General features: G+C 41.9%; 1 protein-coding gene across 1 annotated transcript in view; it reads left to right on the top strand.

The window, feature by feature from the left end:
- The window catches only part of ADAMTS17 (ADAM metallopeptidase with thrombospondin type 1 motif, 17), a 183,254-nt gene that overhangs the window by 123,611 nt on the left and 37,603 nt on the right, over positions 1 to 22,040 (top strand). Inside the window, exons 14-18 of the mRNA XM_010572039.1 lie at positions 1,420 to 1,494; positions 7,008 to 7,088; positions 15,224 to 15,381; positions 19,651 to 19,810; positions 21,812 to 21,947. Of these exons, the coding sequence (XP_010570341.1) occupies positions 1,420 to 1,494; positions 7,008 to 7,088; positions 15,224 to 15,381; positions 19,651 to 19,810; positions 21,812 to 21,947 (610 nt within the window). The remainder of the gene's footprint in view (positions 1 to 1,419; positions 1,495 to 7,007; positions 7,089 to 15,223; positions 15,382 to 19,650; positions 19,811 to 21,811; positions 21,948 to 22,040) is intronic.

Below are 22,040 nucleotides of genomic sequence, written 5' to 3'. Positions count from 1 at the left end.
TTATGTCAAGGTATTTGCATTTGATGCAAATGGTGGGAAAATTTTCTCATATACATTGAAAAAAGCTATTCTTCATTTCTGTAGCAGATTTTATAGCTGCTCAGGAACTTCTTAATTGCTCCTGAAGAGTAACTATCTTTTATCTTTTCCAATGAAAGTACAAAACATCTTGTGCAGATAAATAAGAAATTTCTGGGTCACTGCCAGGAGGTTGCACCCGCTTCCAACTAGACAGACTGCTTGAGGGTGGTAACTTTACAAGGCTGTAGGAACAGAACAGTTTCAGCCTTGACTGGTTTTCTGGCTGCCAGGACACTACAGGAGGCTTTTACCCCCAACACCCTGTAATCTAATAAGAAGAGATGGCTGACTGAGTCATGGTCAGTGTTCAAGCTTTTATTGATCTTTATTCTTTGCTGATCATCTCAGAAGTGCAAACCTGTCAAAATGTTGCTTTGTCAATGCAATTTTTCCACCTTTACCCATCTCACATAATCTGTAAGATAATTGTTTTTACAATTATAATCTCATAAACATTTATTAGATGTTTTGATTTATTACTTTCAAAGGGAATTAAATTTTATGTGGGAATAGTTTTAAAAAGTGACATCCACAGTATGCCAAACAATCTTCTTCTAGGTTGAAAATTATCTTTGCTTTCAACATTTTAATTACACTCTTCTAATGAGCATCCCAGCCTACTAGAATATTTACAGTTTTTTAATTGTTCACTGTTCATGTTTTCCTGCTTTTGGATTTCTTTTATGTTAGACACTGAAAACAGACTTGTTGGTTTCACTTATGATTCCCAGCCCTTATTCTCCAAACGTTTTATGCATTGTGAGTTACTCCCACCAATTTCTATTCATATACTGCTGTTTTGCAGAATCAGGTCCTCAGGTTAACTTACTGAATCTCATGCAGTAGGCAAAGCTCCAGGGTTGGGCCTGAGGTATCACAAGTGAATATGAGGTTACTCAAGAAAAATTAGGTTTTTTTCTTTAAATTGACATTTAAGCAAATATGTACAAAAAAATCTGACAAAAATTGGGGCAAAGGAGAATACACAATATGACTATGGCAACAGATTCAGGGTTGGGATGTGTAAATGATTGCACAGGTCAGTGGCAAATCCCCATGAATTTGCTGCGATCCAAGTCAAGGCCAACACACTGAGTCAAGTATGCTGATTTATTATTTCAGAAGAGAATACACTTCAAACATCAAGACACTGATTGTTTTGGAATGGTATCTGTTTGGGGAATTGCAGCTGCAACCTTTGGGCCAGATCCTCAGCTGCTCTGCATGTGGGACTCCATTGACTGCAGCGTTGGTCCCTATAAGTCCTGTGATTGCAAATTATGTTGTCAAGCCCTATTAACTGAACTAAATCCATGCCAACTCCTTTCTGTTTCTTAGTAACCAATAGTCATTGTAAGAAGGTTTCCACATGTGTGATGGCAAAGGCAAAGGCTGTTCCCAAGTGTTTCTCGTGTAAGATACTTGAATGCTGTTTGCAGTGTCAATGGGTGTCGGTGGCATTCTTTGGTGTTGGTTCTTTGTCTTCTTTTGGTTGGATTACATGGGGAGATTGGTATCAAAAGCCATGGATAAACTTCAAGTCTTTTTACTATTTAGCATGGTTTGTCAAAGATCGAGTACAGATCCTTTCTTTTAGAAAACATATCTGCATGAAAGAAAGCCAAAATTTTCATTACCCAAGTAAAAAGAACTTGACCTATTTCTTTTTTTTCCAACCTTAATGTCCCAGATGAGGTTCTGCCACCCTGGTGGGCCATGATGATGGAACATTCGAAGTGCCTCATAGGAGGCCCAGCAGTTCAGATCTTGCCACCGGATCCAAGGTGATCCAGTGGGAAATGGATTCCATTTCTCTTTTGGGAAGGAGGTCAAAAGCCTTTTTTTGTGATGCTAAACATCACATACACTTGTGTGCAGCTGGCTGTCTTCAGTAGGCCAACTGAATGCACTGTTTAGACTGAGGTTTACTTTTGGCTGGCAGCATGCCCTGTACCTATTTTCACAAAGTAAGTTTTCGAAACCAAACTCAGACTTGTTCCGAAGTTCATCTCTGTCTTCCTGCCACTGTACAGGGGACCTAGAAATGAAGGACAGCTCTTTGGCTCATATCTGTTGGGTAGATGATTTATCACTGACTACTTCTGCCCGGACTCCAAGGCTGTGCTTGTAATGCTTAGAGACCTGCACTGAGAATGAGGCCTGCATCTGTCTGTCTTGATTCTTCTCAGCCATATCAAGATTTTCATTGCTGCCCTTCGCTTGTGATCCAAGAGAAGGACCACAGATATTTGGATATTTTTTTAATGGCAGAACATAAAAAGGTGAGATATGCCAGTTGTTGTAACTATCATTTTGGGAAATGAAGAGTGTAGCTTTGCTAGCAATTTTTTTTTTTTTTAACATGGTAAAAAAGCAGGCTTTTATTGTGTGCATTACTTGTCCAGCACATATTTAAAAGAAAGAAAGGATATTTGAACAGTAGTGCTGTAGTGCTGGCTAGGAGCATCTTTAGCCAACACAAGAAACTCTTTTTTTGTCCATAGGGTGTACATCTAAATGATGAGAAAATAGAGCCCTAGGGCTAGCTCTGGGGTGTCTTACAAGGGTTTAGGCAGAACATGCAAGTTAGAAATCCCGGCAGCCAGCTTCACAGCAATAGTAGGAGGCTTTGAAATCTATCCATGGCTCTCCAGTGAACTGATTTTCTTCCAAATGAGCTATCCCATGGCTGGAAGTGGACAGGTGCCGATGGAGGAATTACTCTCAAGCTAATAGCAATGGAGAATCATCACGACTATTCAGAAAATGGAGACGTAGTTACCACTGGACATATTTCCACTCCACTGCAACAACCAGCATTTAGCAAAAGGTGCAAGGTGGGAAGGGTCATGGAAACTGAGATGCCCAGCTGGTACTTATCCCTAAAATATTACAGAAGCTGTGCTGGCCATGACCAGCAGGTAGGCAGGGCAGTCTTATTTCCTTGGCTTCTACCCTGAGATCTTTGTTCAAAGCACTTTTGGAAAGTTTGATAATGGGATGAGTACTGTTGACTTTCTCACACCTAATTTTCATGTGTGTACAGGGCTAAAATATGAAGGTACAGTACCCAGAGATCAGTATTTTCAGCCATGGGATAATTTTTCCTTTACCTCAGAGTCCATCTTTCATTGCAATGTGAACTCGGAGAACAGTTTTGTAGCAGATCAGTGACATTCTGAAGTTCACACTAAACTTTCTGTTCTTTCTGGGAATAATAACAATGGCTAACAATGGATTTTCCTGTGTGAGCTGCTTTCCTCTTGCAAATCTCTCCAGCATTTAAATGAAGATACAGTAGCCACTGTTCACATATTAATCTCCTTGATGACAAAGCCACCGCTTTGTTCTGGTGTCTCTCCTAATACGAGTTACACCATATAATTTGTATCTAGGATTTGCTTCAATCACAGTCTTACATTCCTGAGACACTGATGTAATGCAGATTATCCAGAAAGATTGGTGCGTGCCAAAGTAACTGTTCCCAAGGTGGAGTATACTACATACAGCACTATAAATTACCAAATAATGAAGTTCTCCTGTTGTACTTTCAAAGCTTCATCTTAACAGGCTGATTTATGGGTGAAATTACTAGAAATACTGCCTGATAGTTGCCAAATCTCATCAGTCTTTAACCAGTTCCTCATTTAAAGCAGAACTTTAAGCCCAACCTTGCAAACCCCTGCATTGCAGACAATTGTCCTAAGACCTAACAGATCTTTGAGAGTCCTTGATTCAGGGCCAACTCAGACTTTTTTTGGTCTTACTGGCTGACATTTGATAATCTTTCTGGCAATCTACAGTTACAGTTTGCTTAATAAAATTTGCCTGGAAAACATTGGAGGTGTTTTCTGGTGCAATTATCAAAGATCAGAGAGGCTGTGACCAGAAGCCTCACATTAGCTCTAAGGACCAGACTGGAGTGGTGGTAGTGATCTGAGTTTGTACCTGTGGCAAATTTGCATGGATGTTATATAGTATGTTTGCAATAGGATTTGACCACTAACTCACACAGTATTGCTGGAAATAATGAATGAGGGTGTCAAGACGCTCCCGATGGGACATGCCCAAGAATTCTGCTTCATCTCTGAAAGGACAGGTCAGATCTATACAACTGCAAAGCGGTTCAAAGTTCACTAACAGAAGAGTAAAGGTCAGCAGTCAGGTTTGTGCCACATGATCTCAGTGAGTTAGCACAGTATGTTTCTTCTTATTCAGGAGCTGTGAATACAACCCCCCAAAGCCATTAATCAGGATTAGAAATTACATGAGGAGAAAAATCTGGTGTAAGACCAAACTGAACAGTCTCCAGAACTAATACGCTATTAATAGCTTACAAGCCACTATTTACTATTGTGAAAAATAACATAAAAGTCAACTTTTCCACGTGGTGTTTCTCTCATGGCACAGTGATGAAATGAGAGCGTATTTATGGCACTAGCTGAACCTCAAGCACAGCTCCACAGCTCACTCACCTCTAAACCAGTGTGACACACACCTGGCTGCTGCTAGGTCAGGGGACAGATCCAAAGTTCACTGAAGTTAGTGACTGGCTTTCCACTAAACTCGGTGTAACTTTGTATCCAACCTCTGCATGATTTAGCTCTGGGCATTTGTATCTGGCATGTGATTTAAAAAATAAATAAGTAAATAGTACCCCAGTAGGTACATTAAATTACCTGAAACTTGGGCATGTTCCAAACTGGCTTCCTAACAGGGGTGTTCAGGTGTGTCATAAAGCCTATTTCCCCATGACAGACTGTCATTAATCACACCTTTGCTGTGTGCTCGTGTCTGATGGTAATTGTTGGTTGGGTTTATATGCAGATGCATGGGGTGCAGTGAGGATGTTTGATTTCTGAAACACTCTGTTTTGACTGTAATTTGGTATCTCAGCTGATGAAAAACCAACTCCTGGCAATGTCTAGAATAAAATCCAACATCTGTTTGCTTTGATTTCGTAACAGATTTCAATACTGCCTTTAAAAAATTGACCCTAGAAGTAATGATTTTTCCCAGTGAAACTCACTCTGTAATAGCAGATGGGAGAGCCGCTGCTCTGGCTTCTGTACACAGACATGGTTTGCAGCTCTGCTGTCCCTCTTTCTGTTTTTCCTGCAAGGGATGACTGAGATATCCTGAGTAAGGGAGAAGTAAGTAAGGAGGAACAAGTGCAAAAACAACTGAGCTGAAGGGTCAAATGGAAAGTGTCATTCACATACAGTGATCAAGGAAAGAGGAGGGAGTGTGTCTGGCCCAAATCAGCTATCCATCCAATGCACCTCATGAAACCCAAGAGCTAAAGCCTTATTCATAGCACAACAAAGGGGCTGGGCACTCTGCTGGTTCAGACAGGTAGAAATGAATCCACAGCCTGAGACCCAAACTCCCTGTCCATCTCACTCCATGTCATAGCAGTAAAAAAATCACTTAGTCCTCATGCATGAGGCTGTCAGCATCCTCCTTTGAGGCCCCCCATATCAGCGTAGCAGAAGCATGGCCATTCAGCTCCACTTGTCCCTAAAATAGCTCACCAAACATTGCTGAATGCTAGAGGAGTCACTGTTCCAGCACTTCTCCAAGTTATTGCTCTAGACTGCCCACAATTTCCCTGAAGGCAGGGCTGACACAGAACAGATTCACACAGTCCTTTAAAGGAAAAAAGGGGATGAGGAAACATACAGGATAAGCTACTTAACATCTAAAATAAAGGAGAGAGCAATAACCCAAAAGAGGTGCCAAGTTATACACTGCAAAGTAAACTGGGTGGCCAATTAGAAGGAATCAAGTCATGGTTTTTGATGAGATTAGTGTCATCTACAGGGGCCTGATTCAGAGTCCAGTGAAGCCAGTGGAGAAACTCTGCCTGGCTCCCTGACCTTTGAAATGGGCCCTAATGTTCCTCAGCTTTATAGTTTAAAGGCACCACTTCCACCCCATGGAACAAGTCTGTAACTCCACACGGCTCCATGGTGGGGGAAAATAGGCTACATTTCCTTGTAGATCTTAATTATTCTTACTGTTATTCTGTTAGTCAAAAGTGGTATAATTGTGTTGTATTGCTGGTTGTTGAAGAAAGCATGAAAAGGCCAAGAGAGTTTCAGAAAGATAAAAACCAAGAGAATTCTATAAAAATATGATGGGGCACTGTGAAAACTTCCCTACCACGTCAGATGCTCAGAAGGTCTAATCTGGCATGTGTGTCTGCTGGCAGTGTTCAGAGGTGACTGGTGGTCAGTCCTTGAGAAACTTTCAGCTCTGTTGTTGCATTAAACCTGAGCTGTGGAATTCTGATTAGCAGCCCAACGCAAGGAGACCATTACCATTATATCCTCCAGAATTTTTGTATAAAGCTGAAGTGTAAGTGAAAACACTTTTTTTTCCCCTAGTTGTCCCACTAATTCCTGCTGTTTAGTTTTAGCATCATCAGAATGTTTTGTGGAAGTGAGTACCTTCTGATACTGATCACAGCCTCGAGCAGGGTATTTTTCGGATGGGGAAGCACAAGCATCTATTGGAAACTTCATTTCAAAACACAGACATCTGTTCTGTGATGTGCAGTGTTGCTCCTGACAGTGACACTTTGCATCAGCTCAGGAACAATCTTCATGCATCCCTGTCAGTACTCCAGGAGAGCCAGGGTGATTCAAAGGGACCAAATCTTATTAGGCCCAAGCACAAACCTTAAGTCACAATTAAGCAGCACATGTGCATTTCTCTCCCTCTTCTCAGGCTGAAATGTTAGTCATAACCATGCATGTCACAGCAGTGAAACTTGGCTGCCAATGCAGGGATCTCATTTGAAGTGTTTCCCACCATTCCCCTACCTGGGCAGGAGCTGTTTTTTTCGTGGTGAGATACTGAATGATTGATGCCTCTGGCTGTCTGTGGCATGCTTTCATCCATCTGCTCTTCTGTTGCCATAGGTTACATCGAAGCAGCTGTGATCCCTGCAGGTGCCCGGCGGATCAGAGTGGTTGAGGATAAACCTGCTCACAGTTTTCTGGGTAAAAAGACAAAAGAAAAGAATGTTTTGATTCAAAACTCAGCTCTGTTTTCTGTTAAATGACCGCTCTCTAAATGATCTGTAAGATGACAGGTTTGTTGTTGCCAGGAAGCAGCTGTTGATTTCATTCTTGTTGCAATCTCTCTCTGCTTTCCTGGCGTGGTTTCATGATGTTTGCTTGATGTGATAGTGTATGACAGTTACAGGCCCTATGCAACCTGAAAGGACCAGAGAATACTTTTATACAGACAGAAGAGTTCCTGAACAGAACTTGGCACTGGGTTGAACATAGCTGCCAGGAGCACACAACACTTTGGGAGGGAGTGGGAAAGAGAACAGTGCATTTAGAGAAAGGAATGACAGAGAGACAGATAGGAAGGCGCCCAGCTCATACTGAAGCAGAGGCAGGACACAGCAGCTGATATCCCTCAGTAACCTGACCGTGAGGTTGCCTGTGCCATTTCCTGCAGCAGCAGGTTCTCAGTTGATGCTGTACCCAAGACCTGAGCCTGCACTCTGAGGTGGGCTAGCTGCAGCCTCTAGTCCACTTGCCTCTATTTTCTCAGGCCAAACCATTTGTTTAATCCTCTTCTCATTTCTACTTCTGCATTCCTTTTGAGGGGAACAGACTTCCTCTCCTCTTTTCCCTGTTGGAAACAAAGTTTCAGATGTGGGAGATGGGTCAGATTTGTATGTGAGGTTGTAGGGCAGAGACTGTCAACAAATTTGTTGTCCAGTTACTAATTGCTTAGATTAAAGACTGGAAGGACCTTTTTAAAATGCAACCAGTCAGCTGCAATATACACCTGTCAGTCTGGTCTTCTGCGTCTTCTCTCCAATGTTAGGGGTGTTTCTTTTTGTGTCATTACTGTGCAACAGATGAAGGGCTTTATCCCCCCTCTACTTCTAGGGAGACCAAGTCACAGAAACGCTAATGCCCCATTAACCTGCTTTCACACAGGAAGCCTGTGGCAGAGCAGGAAGTTGAAGGAAAATTGTCCAAGGCCCAAAAGAACACCCAGCACATTGAAACCTCCTTTGCATACTCAGAGGTGCATGGCCATGCATAAATGGGGGAATTATTCTGTCTCTCTTAAGTTGTTTATGCTGTGTGGGAAAACAAAAGGATAAGAGAAAATCCCAAACTTCCTCCTTTGTTCAGTGAACTTTTGCAGTTTATAGGTCCCTGCATTGTCAAACCTAAGCTCTGCTTGCAGTTGATGAGCTCATTAACACATGATTCTTGTCCTTCCATATCAAACTGTGTTTCAGCCCTTCCACATGCTGATATTCTCATTGCAGTGGTTGGAACTGATGCATGTTCCAGCTGTCCCTTAGCCTGGAAAGTATTAGGTACTCTTTTCACTAGTGCGTATTCTGGTTCTCTCAAAGTGGGCTTCTCACAACAGAGACACTGCAAGGTTTTAGGATAGAAAAGCACTCTGAAAGATGTAATTGCTTCCAGAGATATATCAAGCCTGTGAGGAACTCTGAGAGGATTATGAAGCTTGTTGCTCTCTGTTTTGTGGAAGGGGAAACTGAGGTGTTGCAACTTGCTCATGACTATGCAGCGAGTCAATAGCAAAGCTCAGACTAGGACCCTTGCCTTGGCTTCTGATTTCGATGTCTTTTGCTTATAATTGTCCATCTTTGCCGCCAAAAGGAGATGTTAATATCCAGTACTGGGATATAGTATGCCGCTGAAAGCACTTACATAGTGATCGTGTCTTAGGATTTCAGGTCCAGTGCCATTGGTTTTCTGTCTTGAGATGCTACCAAAGTTGGCAATATCACTGGGAAAGATACTTCTGTTCTCTGTCTTTCATTCCACATTCAGGGGAAAAAAGAGGGCAAATCATGTCATTCAGCTGTCCTTAGGTCAAAAGCATTGGCATTTGTGCCACTTCTTGGTAGGAGGCACATATCACTACTGCTAGTATTTCCATTAATGCTGCAGCCAGCTTGCTGGGAGAGGATTACGCCTACACGTAAGATGTTTGACATAGCAAAGCACTGGTGGAACAATGAGAACCAGTGTTTCCTTGGGTTTTGCAAATACTCTGCCTTCTGGAAGCCAGCCTTTTTGTTTCTCTTGGTGGGATTTGCAAAGGGTATTTGTCCGGGGCTTGGGCTTTGGCAGATAGCTGCAGTCTTATGCGGAGCTAGCAACTGCCCTTCATTGTGACCACATAACCTTGACTAAAGCAAGTATTTCCCCACTGGGTGGTGAAGATTAGGATTGTGTGTATTTGAAAGCAGGACTTGGCCCTGTGTGCATCACATAAAGGTAGATAAAAATCTGCCTATTTTAAAGCTTCTGAATGCTTTTAGCTCTTTGGTTCATGGTCAGGAGCCAGGACAACCTCTCGAAGCTTTCCAGGACACAAAGGAACACTGGACACAAAGAAAAGATACCCAAAGTCTTGCTAACCTAAGCTGAAGAATAGCAGCAGGACAAAAAAGATAACCAAGAAAATAAAATCCAATCACTCTGATAGGCCTCATAATGCATGGTAAATCCAGGTCTGAGTATGGAAGGATTTTCTATTTCAATTACACTGACAAAGTTGAGTCCAGTCAGGTCCTATTTCTACTCAGAACCGGGTACAGCACTTTGGAAATGAGCCCAGCATAATTTGGAATCATTTTTGCATGTGCTGGGAGCAGTGCCTGAAGAATTTCCCTCCACCTACAGGCAACCCACGCTGGCTGCCTTGGCTGGCTGTAATGGTTAAAAACTACCTTGAACAGGAAATGCCTCGGCAGTTTGTGTCCACAGGCTGGGAAGCAAGCTGGAGGGACCCAAGGTGGAAATAAAGATCTGACTAGATGCCAGGTTTAGAAATAGATTGGTCAGTTCCTGTCTTCCAGCCAACAAGAAAAAAAAGTTATGGGTTGTCGCTGGGGTTCCTTTCTCTTTTGCTCTTCTGTACAACTTTGAGCCAGAAAAAGCTTAGAGATATAACAGTAGATTCTTGCTACTGCCTAAATGCACCCACAGTGGGGAGAAGAGAAAGAGCTGTGCTTCACTACCCTATTTAAGGCATAGGGTCCCAGGAGAACTGCAGCCATCTGTCCAAGGCAGAATAAATCCTGTGGGTGCTAGCTTAAATCAGTGAAAACTCCTTGGCAAAAAGGGCTCACAGCTGCTTTCCTGTTTGGGATTTTCCACCAGTCAGACAAGTTTTGTCAGAGAAGACTGCGTATATCCTGGTCTCCTCATCTCCTGCCACTTAGCTCTCAAGGAGGCTGGTCAAGTGTTCTTTGTTGCATGCTTTGCTTTTTCTCTATCATGGCAGTAAAGATACTTGCTGTCTTGCAAAGTGCTTCTGCAATGCTTGGATGAAAAGCACAGCATTCAATAAGAGAAAAAGGCCCTATTCAGCCCACTGAATTTAGTACTATCACCTCTGGGGCTAGGCAGAGCCAGGACTGCAATAATTGTGTGTGACAAAAGCCATTGGAGTAAGAGCAGTACTCTGTGTCTAAGAGACAGCATTTATAGCTGCAGCATTGATCCCTGCTGATGGTGCAATGAAGACAGACAGCGGCAAAAACACTTTGGCCCAAATACTCTGCTGAGTCTCCAGTGCAATTCCTGCAAACCTCAAGGAGTACCTTTAGGAACAGGGCTGTTTCCAAACTCTCCATCTCCTCAGTCACTGAGGGAGCAGTGCCTGCAGCAATCAAAATCAAATCTTACCCAGAAAAGAGGTCCACAAAGATTAACATTTTGGTTTTCGTCAGCAAGCTATCTTCCTCTGATGATGAGCTGGAACCAAAGCATAGTGTTAGTCATTCAAGCTCTTGCACACTGTTTTGAGCATGTGCCATATCTTTACTAGTCAGCCATACTGCATGGAGATAGTTTTATCTCATCCACAGCTTTGATTAGTCATGTTCATGGCTCCTCAAGGCCAGTGTGATGGCTGCTTTGATCTCCCTGGAAGCTGCTAGGCTTTGGCAGAGGAAAGCAATGCTGCTTCAGAATTTTGTCTGAAGTTTGCAGAAGGTACTTTGTAGATCAAGGAACAAAGCAGGAAGAGAAGTAAGCCGCAGATAGAGTTACATTGCTGTAGCATGCAAATACCAGGACATCATCATACCCCTAGTCTATGTGCCAAAGAGAGCTTTCCTCAGAAAACACATTCCCCCGAAATACATCCCACTCCTCTTGGGGAAGCCATACCTGCAGCTTGCCTTCACCCTGATTTTGGAGCCTTTAATGGGACCATGAGAGCTGTCAGGAAGATTGTGTGCAGCAGGACAGAAAGATATTCCACCTTTCTCCAGTAACTCCCCAGGATGCACATCCTCAGAAAGGCACACACAGATGCAGGCACACACAGACTTCCCCAGAGGTTAGATGCTACAAATGATACTCAGTTGGCAAATTGAATGTGCCCTGAAATATTCCTGGGCACTGAGGCCAGCAGTCATGGACCATCTTGTGTATGGACTCTCAGCCCCCAGTGAGAAGGGGCTGCCTGTATACTGCTTATTGAGAAGGCACCCTGGATAGTACTGGATTCTGATCCACACTATGAATTGTTTGGGAGAGCTCAAGTTGACCTGGGACATAAGATGTGCTAGGGACCATTTTAAAAACACAGAGGTTCCCAGGTGCCTGGGAACATGTCTGTGCACTGTATGTGGAATAATTAAAAAATGGGTTTCCACTGTGAGATAGTGCCCTGTGCTGGAATCACTTCAGGTATCTCCTCTTACCTTTGGCAGAATCTCTGGGATCTATGGAGCCAGGCACTTTCCCTGTTGAGCCAAGCAGAACAGTTCTTCAGGAACCCCCCTAAAGAGAAAACTAACAAGGATTTCCTTCCCCTCAAACCTCATTTGAGGAAGAGATTTGCTGGCCCCTCATTTTTTGAGGGAACCTTCATTGTAATAGCTATATAAAAGGTGTTAGACATGGCCAACTAGAATAAAAGGAAGATCTATGTAGAATAGTCCAGTATCTTTACAAATGTTCCCACAGTAAATTAGACCCAACTGGTAAGTCAGCTGTGTTGTGCAGTTGACAGAAGCCCAGTTCTTTGTCTTGTAAGGGTATTAGATAATTATATATAACCTAAGCACACCTAGAAGGGTTTGCTGGCTATGGGGACTTGATCCAAGGAGATGACAATGGGAGATTTTCCTATTGACTTAAAAAGGCTTTAAATCAGCTGGTCTTACCTTCTTGCAACACACCTAGTTAAGTGAAAGCCAAGGTGGTGTTCTTTACTGGAAGAGAATAAAATAAGCATGAAATGCTGGAGGTTAAGAAAACATCTTGTTAAAGGCTTAGCCAAAAGAGACAGTTAACCTTGAACTAAGGAAGCCCAGTAACACACAGGCTATTCTGTTTGTCTGACATCAGGGCAAATTTGATCATGGTGCATGGATCTCCACAAAGGGGCCTGGGACTTTCTGTTAGAACAGGGTCTGCCAATTTTCTCTTCCCTCAATGCATCACACCAACATCTGGATAACTGTGCTTCCATTCTAACATAGAAAACACATAAACCCCTAAATCAACTTGCACTGATGACTCAACAGTAATGTGATGTCCTTACGGCTGGAGTTGTCTTTCAGTGTTTGAAGGATATCAGTGATCCTGATGCAATAGGTTATGCTGGAAGAAAGGACATATTACTCCAAGTATCTTTTCTCAATATTCATCTTACAGGACTTCATTCTTCAGTGGAGCTTTCTACGTTGTCCTTACTGATGCATAGAGTCACTTCCTGACAGGACGGATGCAATCCTACAGCACCTGATCTTATACATGTGTGTCCAGCTCATGGACTCTGAAAGGAGGGTGGCTGTGGCAGGCTGTTCCTTGCCTGCTGATGATTTTTATTTATGGCCTGGTTTCCATCAAACCCAGGGGTAGATAGTATCTCACCTGCTTCTGCCTTTTGAGAGCAAAGAAGGCATCAGGAAGCGTCCTGACCCTAAGTTCTGCTTATTTCCAATACTGGAGGTTTATAATGCCTGTCCAGTTGCAAAAAAGCCTCTGGAGCAATGTAGAACAACGTAAGGGCCACTCTAAATTATGCTTGTAGCTAGTGCTTGCACTTTGGAATATTCTGCCCTCTAGGCTTGAGCACAAAGGGCTATTAAGCTGATCTGCCAAGTTCACGTTCTGTCCACTGACCAGTCTCTGCTTTGTAACTTGACTTCTCTTTACAACTATGACAGCTAAATGTTAATTTGTTCAACGTTTGCATTGTGGACCACACACAAACTCAGGAGCAGCTTTATTTTGCACTTGCAAATCTTCACATGTGTATCAACACAGAGATTCGATTGATCTTTTTCTCAAGGAAAATTTAGGAAAATACAGTTTCAAAAGCTGGTTCTATTTGGAAACTGAAAAAATGCAGAGTTGTCTTGCTACATTTAAAGGAGAGTTTCAATAATAGATAAATGATAAAATGATAAATAATCTATGAATTTTATGTTAATGTTTGAAGATCAGAATGGGTTTCCTTACATACTATCTGAATGAGAATCTCTGAAACCAACTGCTGCCAGACTTTAGTCAGTATCAGGATGGGCAGTGTTGTGGTTTAACCGCAGCCAGCAGCTAAGCACCACACAGCCACTCACTCACTCCCCCCCACCCAGTGGGATGGGGGAGACAAGTGGAAGGAAAAAGGTAAAACTTGTGGGTTGAGATAAGAACAGTTTAATAGAACAGAAAGGAAGAAAATAATAATGATAATAATAAAAATAATAAAATGACAATAATAATAACAAAAGCATTGGAATATACAAGTGATGCACAATGCCATTGCTCACCACTTGCCGACCGATGCCCAGTTAGTTCCCGAGCGGCAATTCCCCCCAGCCAACTCCCCCCATTTATATACTAGACATGATGTCACATGGTATGGAATACCCCTTTGGCCAGTTTGAGTCAGGTGTCCTGGCTGTGTCTGCTCCCAACTTCTTGTGCCCCTCCAGCTTTCTCACTGGCTGGGCATGAGAAGCTGAAAAATCCTTGACTTAGTCTAAATGATACTTAGCAACAACTGAAAACATCAGTGTGTTATCAACATTCTTCTCATACTGAACCCAAAACATAGCACTATACCAATTACTAGAAAGAAAATTAACTCTATCCCAGCTGAAACCAGGACAGCAGTCTACATAAAAATATACAGATCTTGCCTTGCAAACCAGACTTCGGTTTACAGCCACTGGTGCTCTCATACTCTTTTACTTCAAGTACCAGTTTTAATAGCTGTATAACACTGCAAGTGTGTAAGTGTTTTACCAGAAGTATCTTCAGGTCATACTCAAGCAGCTACTCAGTGTATTAGATTCTTACATCACATCTGCCAATTTGGTATATGTGTCTGAATTTATGGTACCATCCATTTTTCTAAGATCAAAATCTAAATAGTTAGATTTGAGAATAATCCCTAAAGTGATCTAAGTTTTGATTTCCAATATACCAGATATTCCAGGCGTGTTAATTTTACATACATGCCTACATGATTCCCATGTAACCCTTGACAAATAATTTTGAGATTATTCCAGGAAGAATTACGGCTGTAACTGATTGTTCTCTCATTATGTTCTCTGTTTACAATCTGCACCCTGCTCAGCTTGGATAAGGAAAATGGGCTAGTCAGTCACTTCTACTTTGTGGTTCTTGCTTGTTAGCACAATGCTGTAGTATTTTAGTATTAATTTTAAATCCAAATTAAATCTCTCGTCACTGAAAATCAAAGAAAAACATTTCAGTTTGCAAGCTTTCTTTTGCAAAAGCAGGGCTGTATCCCTAACTGAGTTCAACATCGACTATGTGTGATTTTTGGATGCTCATTCAGAAAGCAGAACATAATAACGTTAGGTAGTAAAACCTTAGCAACACCAGTTTATATGACATTATTGTTACTTAATAGCAATGTTAATATAATTAGAAGTGCCTTCATCACCTGAAAGACAGAATATGCCCAAGTTAGAAACATTATGACAAGTCAGCTAAAAGTATACTTTAAACTCAAGTCTGTTAGGACGCTACTGCATCTTGTACTTCAGGTGGGCTGAGACAGAAGCTCAATAGTCTGTATTGTAATTACAAATTCACTTACATATCATTCCATGGTGTTTGATTCATTCCAGCTTTAAAAGATTCCAGTAAGAGATCCATTAACAGCGACTGGAAAATTGAGCTTCCTGGTGAGTTTCAGATCGCAGGCACTACTGTCCGGTACGTGCGAAGGGGTCTATGGGAGAAAATCTCTGCCAAAGGACCAACTAAAATACCACTGCACTTGATGGTAACTTTATATCCTTTGTTTGTGTTTCTTAAGTGATGCAACATAAAGGGTTTATATCCTAGCTGAAAGTATAATTTTGATTGTTTGCTTCCTCACCAGAGTTTTTTAAAGGTATGCTGTAGTGCCTGTCTTTGCATTCTTTTGCAGCATTGCAAGGGCTGGAGAAACCCAGCTTCCTACTTAAAAATAAATGATGCTCTATTCTCAGAGAACATGCAGTGTCCCAGTAAGCTCATGTCCAGTACAGGATACTCCTGTAAAGTGTTGCAGACAATATGACAGGTCCGTTCTATGAGGATGTAGGTTTCCAGGGACCTTCTTTATTTCATGGACATACTCACTCACACACATGAAAGGATATTTGATGAAATATTTTCTCAGCTAATGTCAGAATGTATTCTGTGTTTAGATACACTGTTGGTCTAAAAGAAGAGTTGCAGATTTGGCATGTACAGATGGTACATGTGAATTAGACCCTCTGTAGTGTCTTAGTTACAGACAGAAATTTTCCTTGCTTTCTTTATATTGTTTTTTCAATTTTCTGTATTTTAAAGTCTTCTTGAAAGTTTTTCCTAATGTTCAACAGAGTCCTTCTGTTAACCAGGCATGTTATTTTATAAACAGTCATATGGCTACTATATGAGAACATGAGTAAGAAGTCCACAGGGGTGAGAAGAACAGGAATGTAGTCACGGTCCTGTCACTAATAGGTGATGGTGTGACTCGTGGGCTAGTCCCTTAATGTTGGTGGTAACCTTAACGTTTCTACCTGTAAGATATCTGTAATAATGCCTGTCTCATATGTGTTACTAGTTGAAAGTCTGCAGGAAGCTTTACAGTTCCTATAGTGAGGTTTGCATAGAAACAGATGTATGCATTGTTTCCTGTAATTTTTTTATCCAATTACATTTTTCTGTGTGCTGTTTTTGCCACATTTGTTCACTGAAGGCTATCTATAAGCACTGTTAAAAGTCCGAAGTCTCTCCCTTTCCTCACCTGAATTTTTTGGCTTGCTGGTGTTCATTGTGCAACATTTCATGGCCCAGTTTGAAAAGCTCAAAAGTTGCTTGAACTTTTCACACACAAAAGATAATAATACTACTCCACTTTGTCAGTACTTTCTCTGTGTCAAAACATGCTGCGTAGGAACATGAGGTGTTTTGTCTCTGCTTTCTCAGACAGATGAGTGAGTTTACCAGGTTCACATACAGACCAGTGTAAAGCTGGATTCAAAGAGGTTAGTACTGAAATAGTCAGTGGTGCAGGTCTGGGCACACCAGAACCTTCCTGACTCGGCCATGTAACTCAAGCTCTGCCCACACAAAGGAGGTGTATACAGGAGCCTTCTTCATCATCAGAAAAATTAGTTTCTGCTTGACTTTGGCCTTAACACAAGTCTTCCCTCCTGAAACCAGGACTCTGACAAAGTATCTTGTGCTGCCAAGGTCTTCCTAACCTCATGTAAGAAAAAGGAGTTGCACAGGTATCATTTGTGAAGATGCTGTGCAGGGTTCCTTTGCCAGCTCTTGGAACCTCCCAGGGCATTACTTGGTTGAGGTGTACTGCAGTAAAATCTGGTAGCAGCATTTTGTGAACTTCAGCATCAGTAGAGCTTTGGTTTTAAAGAAATACTCATTTTCCCTTCATTAAGCAGTAACTAACTAACACAGGAAACTAGTGATTATTAGGTTCTCCATGAGTATCCTTTCCAGGTACAGACTGGCATTTTCAGCAGATATGAGCAGAGAAAATTTTCCTTCTTCACCTTTCCCCCCCAAAATGATTAAAAAGGAGGAAAGTAAAAGTTACCAGACCATTAAAAAAACATGTGGCTTAAAATCACTGCCAGTCATAAACAAAGCACACATGAAGTCTTTTCTTCAAATCAGATATTAATCTTTTCCTTGATACAGGGTAGTGGGTTTCATTCTTTGAAAGCAAGAAAGGCAGGATGGTTACCAGTTACCTCTAAATAGAAAACTGTTGTTCAAACAGTGGTGGAATACACTGGACTGACAAAGAGCCAGAAGCTTCAGTCAATCCATTGTGACCTGCATTTGAAACCAATTATACACACATACACACACGCCCCAATTATATATGGCTACGAAATTGCATTAAATTGGTTTCATATGGGTCTTTAGATTCACTAGTCTTGCACCCATATTGAGATAATAAGGATTTCTTTTTAGGAGCTGGTTTTTAATACTTGAGGCACTTCTCCAAGTGCATTGCTGTAAGTGTATTTCTTGGAGGAATTAATGTTTGTGTAACTAGGCCTGTGCTAGACCTCCTCTCAGCAACAGAGGACAACCAAACACTTCCAGAGCATAAAGATGCTTTAGACAAGACTGACTGATCAATTCTGTAGAACAAGCTGTTCGTATCTCGTGCACTTAAAGAAAGCCAGAGGAGGACTTGAGTTCTCTGCCTCTGACTGCCTGGTATTTGGAATTGTGTTTGAAAAAAAACCATTCATCTTTGAAACTGTAATGATGACTGGCTAGTTTCAACCTTGGTCTTCAGTTCTGGTAGTAAGGCTTCCTCTGTAGCTGAAGCAAAATCATATCTTTGTTCCCCACATCCTCTGGAAGATGGTTTTCTGCCCAGGTTTATGCACTGTGCAGAGCAACTCATGGGTGCTCAGTTTGTGTAGCCCCACAGTATTCACTGCACAGACCTCCAGGATGTCGGTGGCTGCAAGTTGGACCCCTTCTTTTAGCACATATGGTTATTTTGGGGGTTAAATGAGCTTATGACAGCTTTAGTGAGATTATTGGTTAAGTAGGAGTTATTTCTGCAAATCTGAATGGGAAACAATTATTGTAGGGAGAAAATAGCATTTGCAAATTTTCTTTTTTTAATTGGGCAGCTGCTTGCTTCACTTATGATAGCCCTACTTAAAATATCTTATTTGATAAGGTGCTGCTCCTATTTCAGTAGGTGACAAGAGCCAGCAGAATTCACCTGTCTAATGTTGCTGAGATTATGGGATAAGAAGTATAAGTAAGTCTAAAGCCACACCTTAAGCATTACAGTAGTACTTCTACGGCATTTGTTAATAGTGTGGTAACTCAGATTCCATGGAGCTTGTACTCCATTAGGTATCTTCTAGTCACTTCTGACTCAAGCCAGTGGAAGTGAGAGCCAAATGAAGCCCAACATGTAAATCAAAACAGGACCAGAACTGTCATCTGTCTGTGGTGAAAAAATAAGTATTTTTCTCTGTTCCTCTGTCTTTGTTAATAGTCAGTGAATTTTGGAGTAATAACACTAGAAACATCACCTGTAACTCCATGGGAAATATCAGCCTGCTGTTGAAAGCAGGTTTCACCTTCCTCTAGCATTATGCCGGGTATGAAAATATATATGTTGCCAGCTGCTGTATGATATGGCTTTTCCTTGTCATCCTGAGGTTTCTGAGACAATAAAATCCTGCTCCTACAGCTTGTCAGCAGGAATAGTCATGCTCACTTTGAGTGCCACGTTTCCCAGGAGGCATGTGACTTCTTTTTGCATTAGTTGTATTTGCTTTGAGAAGGATCACCTTGTTCCTTCAGATGTGTTAATAAACTTTTCTGCCTTTAAACTATGGACTGCTGCAGCCCAACTCAAATGCAACAGTAAATGCTGCAGCTCACAGAATTACAGAACGGTTGAAGTTGAAAGGGACCTCTGGAGGTTGTCTCATCCAAAACCCTGGCTCAAGCAGGGTAGCGTAGAGCAGGCTGCCCAGGACCATGATCCATAAACAGTACAGTGTTAACCCAGAATTTCCCCATTCTTTACAAAGGTCCCCAACCGTAAGCCTGACTGTCTGCATGAGGCTCGCAGACAACTTTCTTTCTAGAAAACAAGGGTAGGACAAGTATGATGAGTGACTTTTTAACTCTAGATGCTCATTGAGATAGCTATTATATGAAAACTGCTGATTTAATGCTTCCTGTTGTCTTACTATTTCTGTTCAGATAGCCAGTGGCCTGCTGATCACATTTGAGGCTTAAACAAATTTATGCACTGAATGCCAGGTTTAGACATCTCCATGACTGTTTTAAATATTCACAAATCATAAGCAGTTATTGCTCCCACAGATACCCTGTTTTACCAGTACTACTGTAATTTCAGGTTTCTAGATAAAGATTAGGTTGCCTTTCATGAGGTACTTGGTATTGGCTGGAGACAGCATTTCCAGCATCACTGTCTCTGCAGTCTGTTGGCTTTTCCAGAACACGGTGTGTTGTAACAGCCTTTCTTTTCCTGCTGAACCAGGTGCTGTTATTTCATGACCAGAATTATGGAATTCATTATGAATACACCATTCCTGTAAACTATACTGCTGAAAACAGAAGCGAGCCAGAAAAGCAGCAGGATTCTTTGTACATCTGGACACACAGTGGATGGGAAGGGTGCAGCGTGCAGTGCGGAGGAGGTAAGGCCATTCATTGGAAGCTTGGTGGGACTGGCTGTATGGTGTTTGCTGACACCAGCCATTAGAGAGGTGCCTGCAGAAGACAGTGTTGCCAAAGCATGAAGGAAACTGGCCATGGGAATGGATGTTGCCATAATGAACTCAAATGAGAGCTCATTCTCACCAGCTCTCCCAGCTATCATCCACATCCCCACAGTTAATTTTCACCCCGCGTTTTGGCAGGGACACTGCTTTGTCGGCTCATTACCGTAGGCGGGAACTGCACCTGGATTAGTGCTCCATGGATGGCTCAAGGCGCCATGTGCAGCCCCATATCTCAAGCCTCCGTCACATTCTTGGAGCAGAGTTTTCACAGGTGTTCAGGCATGTTCACTGAAAGATGCTTCCTTCCCCATGGTTGAAACAGGGGCAGTGTTGCTGTGACAACTCCTGGAGATTGCATCAGACGCTCTTAATGTGGGGTGGACTTTCTGGGAGTACATGAGCACATTGCAAATCACACTTTTGAGATGATCCCTAGGATGTGCTGCGGCGGATTTGCTGAAACCCTGGGGGGAATTGATGCCTGTGAAACCAGAGACTGGTTTGTCAGCCACTGTCCATTGAATTTTCAGTGCTGGAAGGTGTAGGTTTTTCCCTGAGGAAAATGGATCGTTTCCATGCATTCTGGCCAGTCTTTCTTCACTAGCAAACCCAATTATTTATCATATTGTATGACACAAAGAAAGAGTGCTCATCTTCACATTTGAAGGCTCACTGCTTTCTGTGTACTGAATTCACAGATATTTTTTTTTCTGTACATAGAACTCATTTTAAAATGGACACTTACTTTGCTCATGTTTTAAAACAATAATTTCTTAGAGCCATTAAACCCTCACATGAATGAGTAGGAAATTTGTTTGTGGCTCTTTTGATTTGTGTTGCAAGCCTGCCACATATTTGAATCAAATCAGTACCTGGCAACATGGCTCCCAACAGTAGTAGCTTGGATGGCAAATGATCTCTTATATTTTGGTTGTCAGATGCTTTTACTACTTATCCAAGCTATGAAGGGCCTTTTCCCTTCCATGCAGACCTTTACAATTTTTTTATTAACAGAATTTGAGTTATTTTTTATTATCTGCTGCAGATCATGAATAAACTTAAGTTGATGCAGACTCAGTGTTAAGAAGAGGATCTGAGAAACCAAAATAATTAGCAGTAAAGCAAAGTCACATGGTACAGGGATGGCATTTTCCTTGTCACATCTGGTCATTGTCATGCCACCCTGCTGCACAGCTTTCCTGATGTCACACAGTGGAAGGCTGAACCCTGAGGACCACACTGCTGCAGTGAAACTCCTGATGCACAAACAGTTTATGTCAGAAAAGCTGACTACTGAGATGTCTCCCACTGGCAGGGTTTTTAAAGTAGTATATCTGGAAGACCAGAAGATAGGAATAATTTATTTTGGTGGCTTAATTTCACCTCTTTGTGAAATATGAACAAGCCCAGTTTATCACTCTTGAACCTGGCCACTCCTTTTCAAACTGACTCTTCCTGAATGGGAAACAGCAAGAGGCAGCTGTCCTGTCATTATCAGTCACTGAGGGGTGGATGGTTGTGGGGCTTCAGCTTACATAGCTGGAGCATCTGTCCTAGCTGATTACAGGGCACAGCTACACGTGGAGGAGGAACCAGAAATGAAAGCAAATTCTTTTCCAGATTGTTTCCATCCTAAACACTAGAAGGAGAAAGCCCAACGTGTTGTTCCCATGAAGCAGTCAATTTCACAATTATTGGGGAAAGATTTGTAGCTTTTCTGAAAAAACCCAGAACAGTACAAAGGTAAGACAGAAGTGGGAAATAAGATTGCTTGCAGAGATGGTAGGTCTGTGTAGGTTACATCTTGTAGAGATAGTAGGGAGCTCCTAGCTTTTGAGGTTTTGTTAACGAGTTGACATGGTTTTGATCTTAGCCACTGGTTTCCTTTTTCAGAGTTGTTTTTTATTTGACTTGTAGGTGAACGGAAAACCATTGTGTCCTGTACTCGAATTATTAACAAGACCATGACACTGGTGAATGACAGCGATTGCCAACGAGTGAATCGCCCTGAGCCCCAGGTCAGGAAATGTAACACACACCCCTGCCAATCACGGTAAGGAGTTAAAAAATAATATAACCCAGTATCCTTTTCCTTCACAAATTGCCCATTTCCAAAGCCTCCATATGGTGAACATGGTGAAAATGT

The sequence above is a fragment of the Haliaeetus leucocephalus genome, unplaced genomic scaffold, assembly GCF_000737465.1.
Source record: "Haliaeetus leucocephalus isolate CR32 unplaced genomic scaffold, Haliaeetus_leucocephalus-4.0 Scaffold339, whole genome shotgun sequence".
Lineage (NCBI taxonomy): Eukaryota > Metazoa > Chordata > Aves > Accipitriformes > Accipitridae > Haliaeetus > Haliaeetus leucocephalus.
Note: the sequence above shows the minus strand (reverse complement) of the source record. Positions and strands in the feature narration are given on the sequence as shown.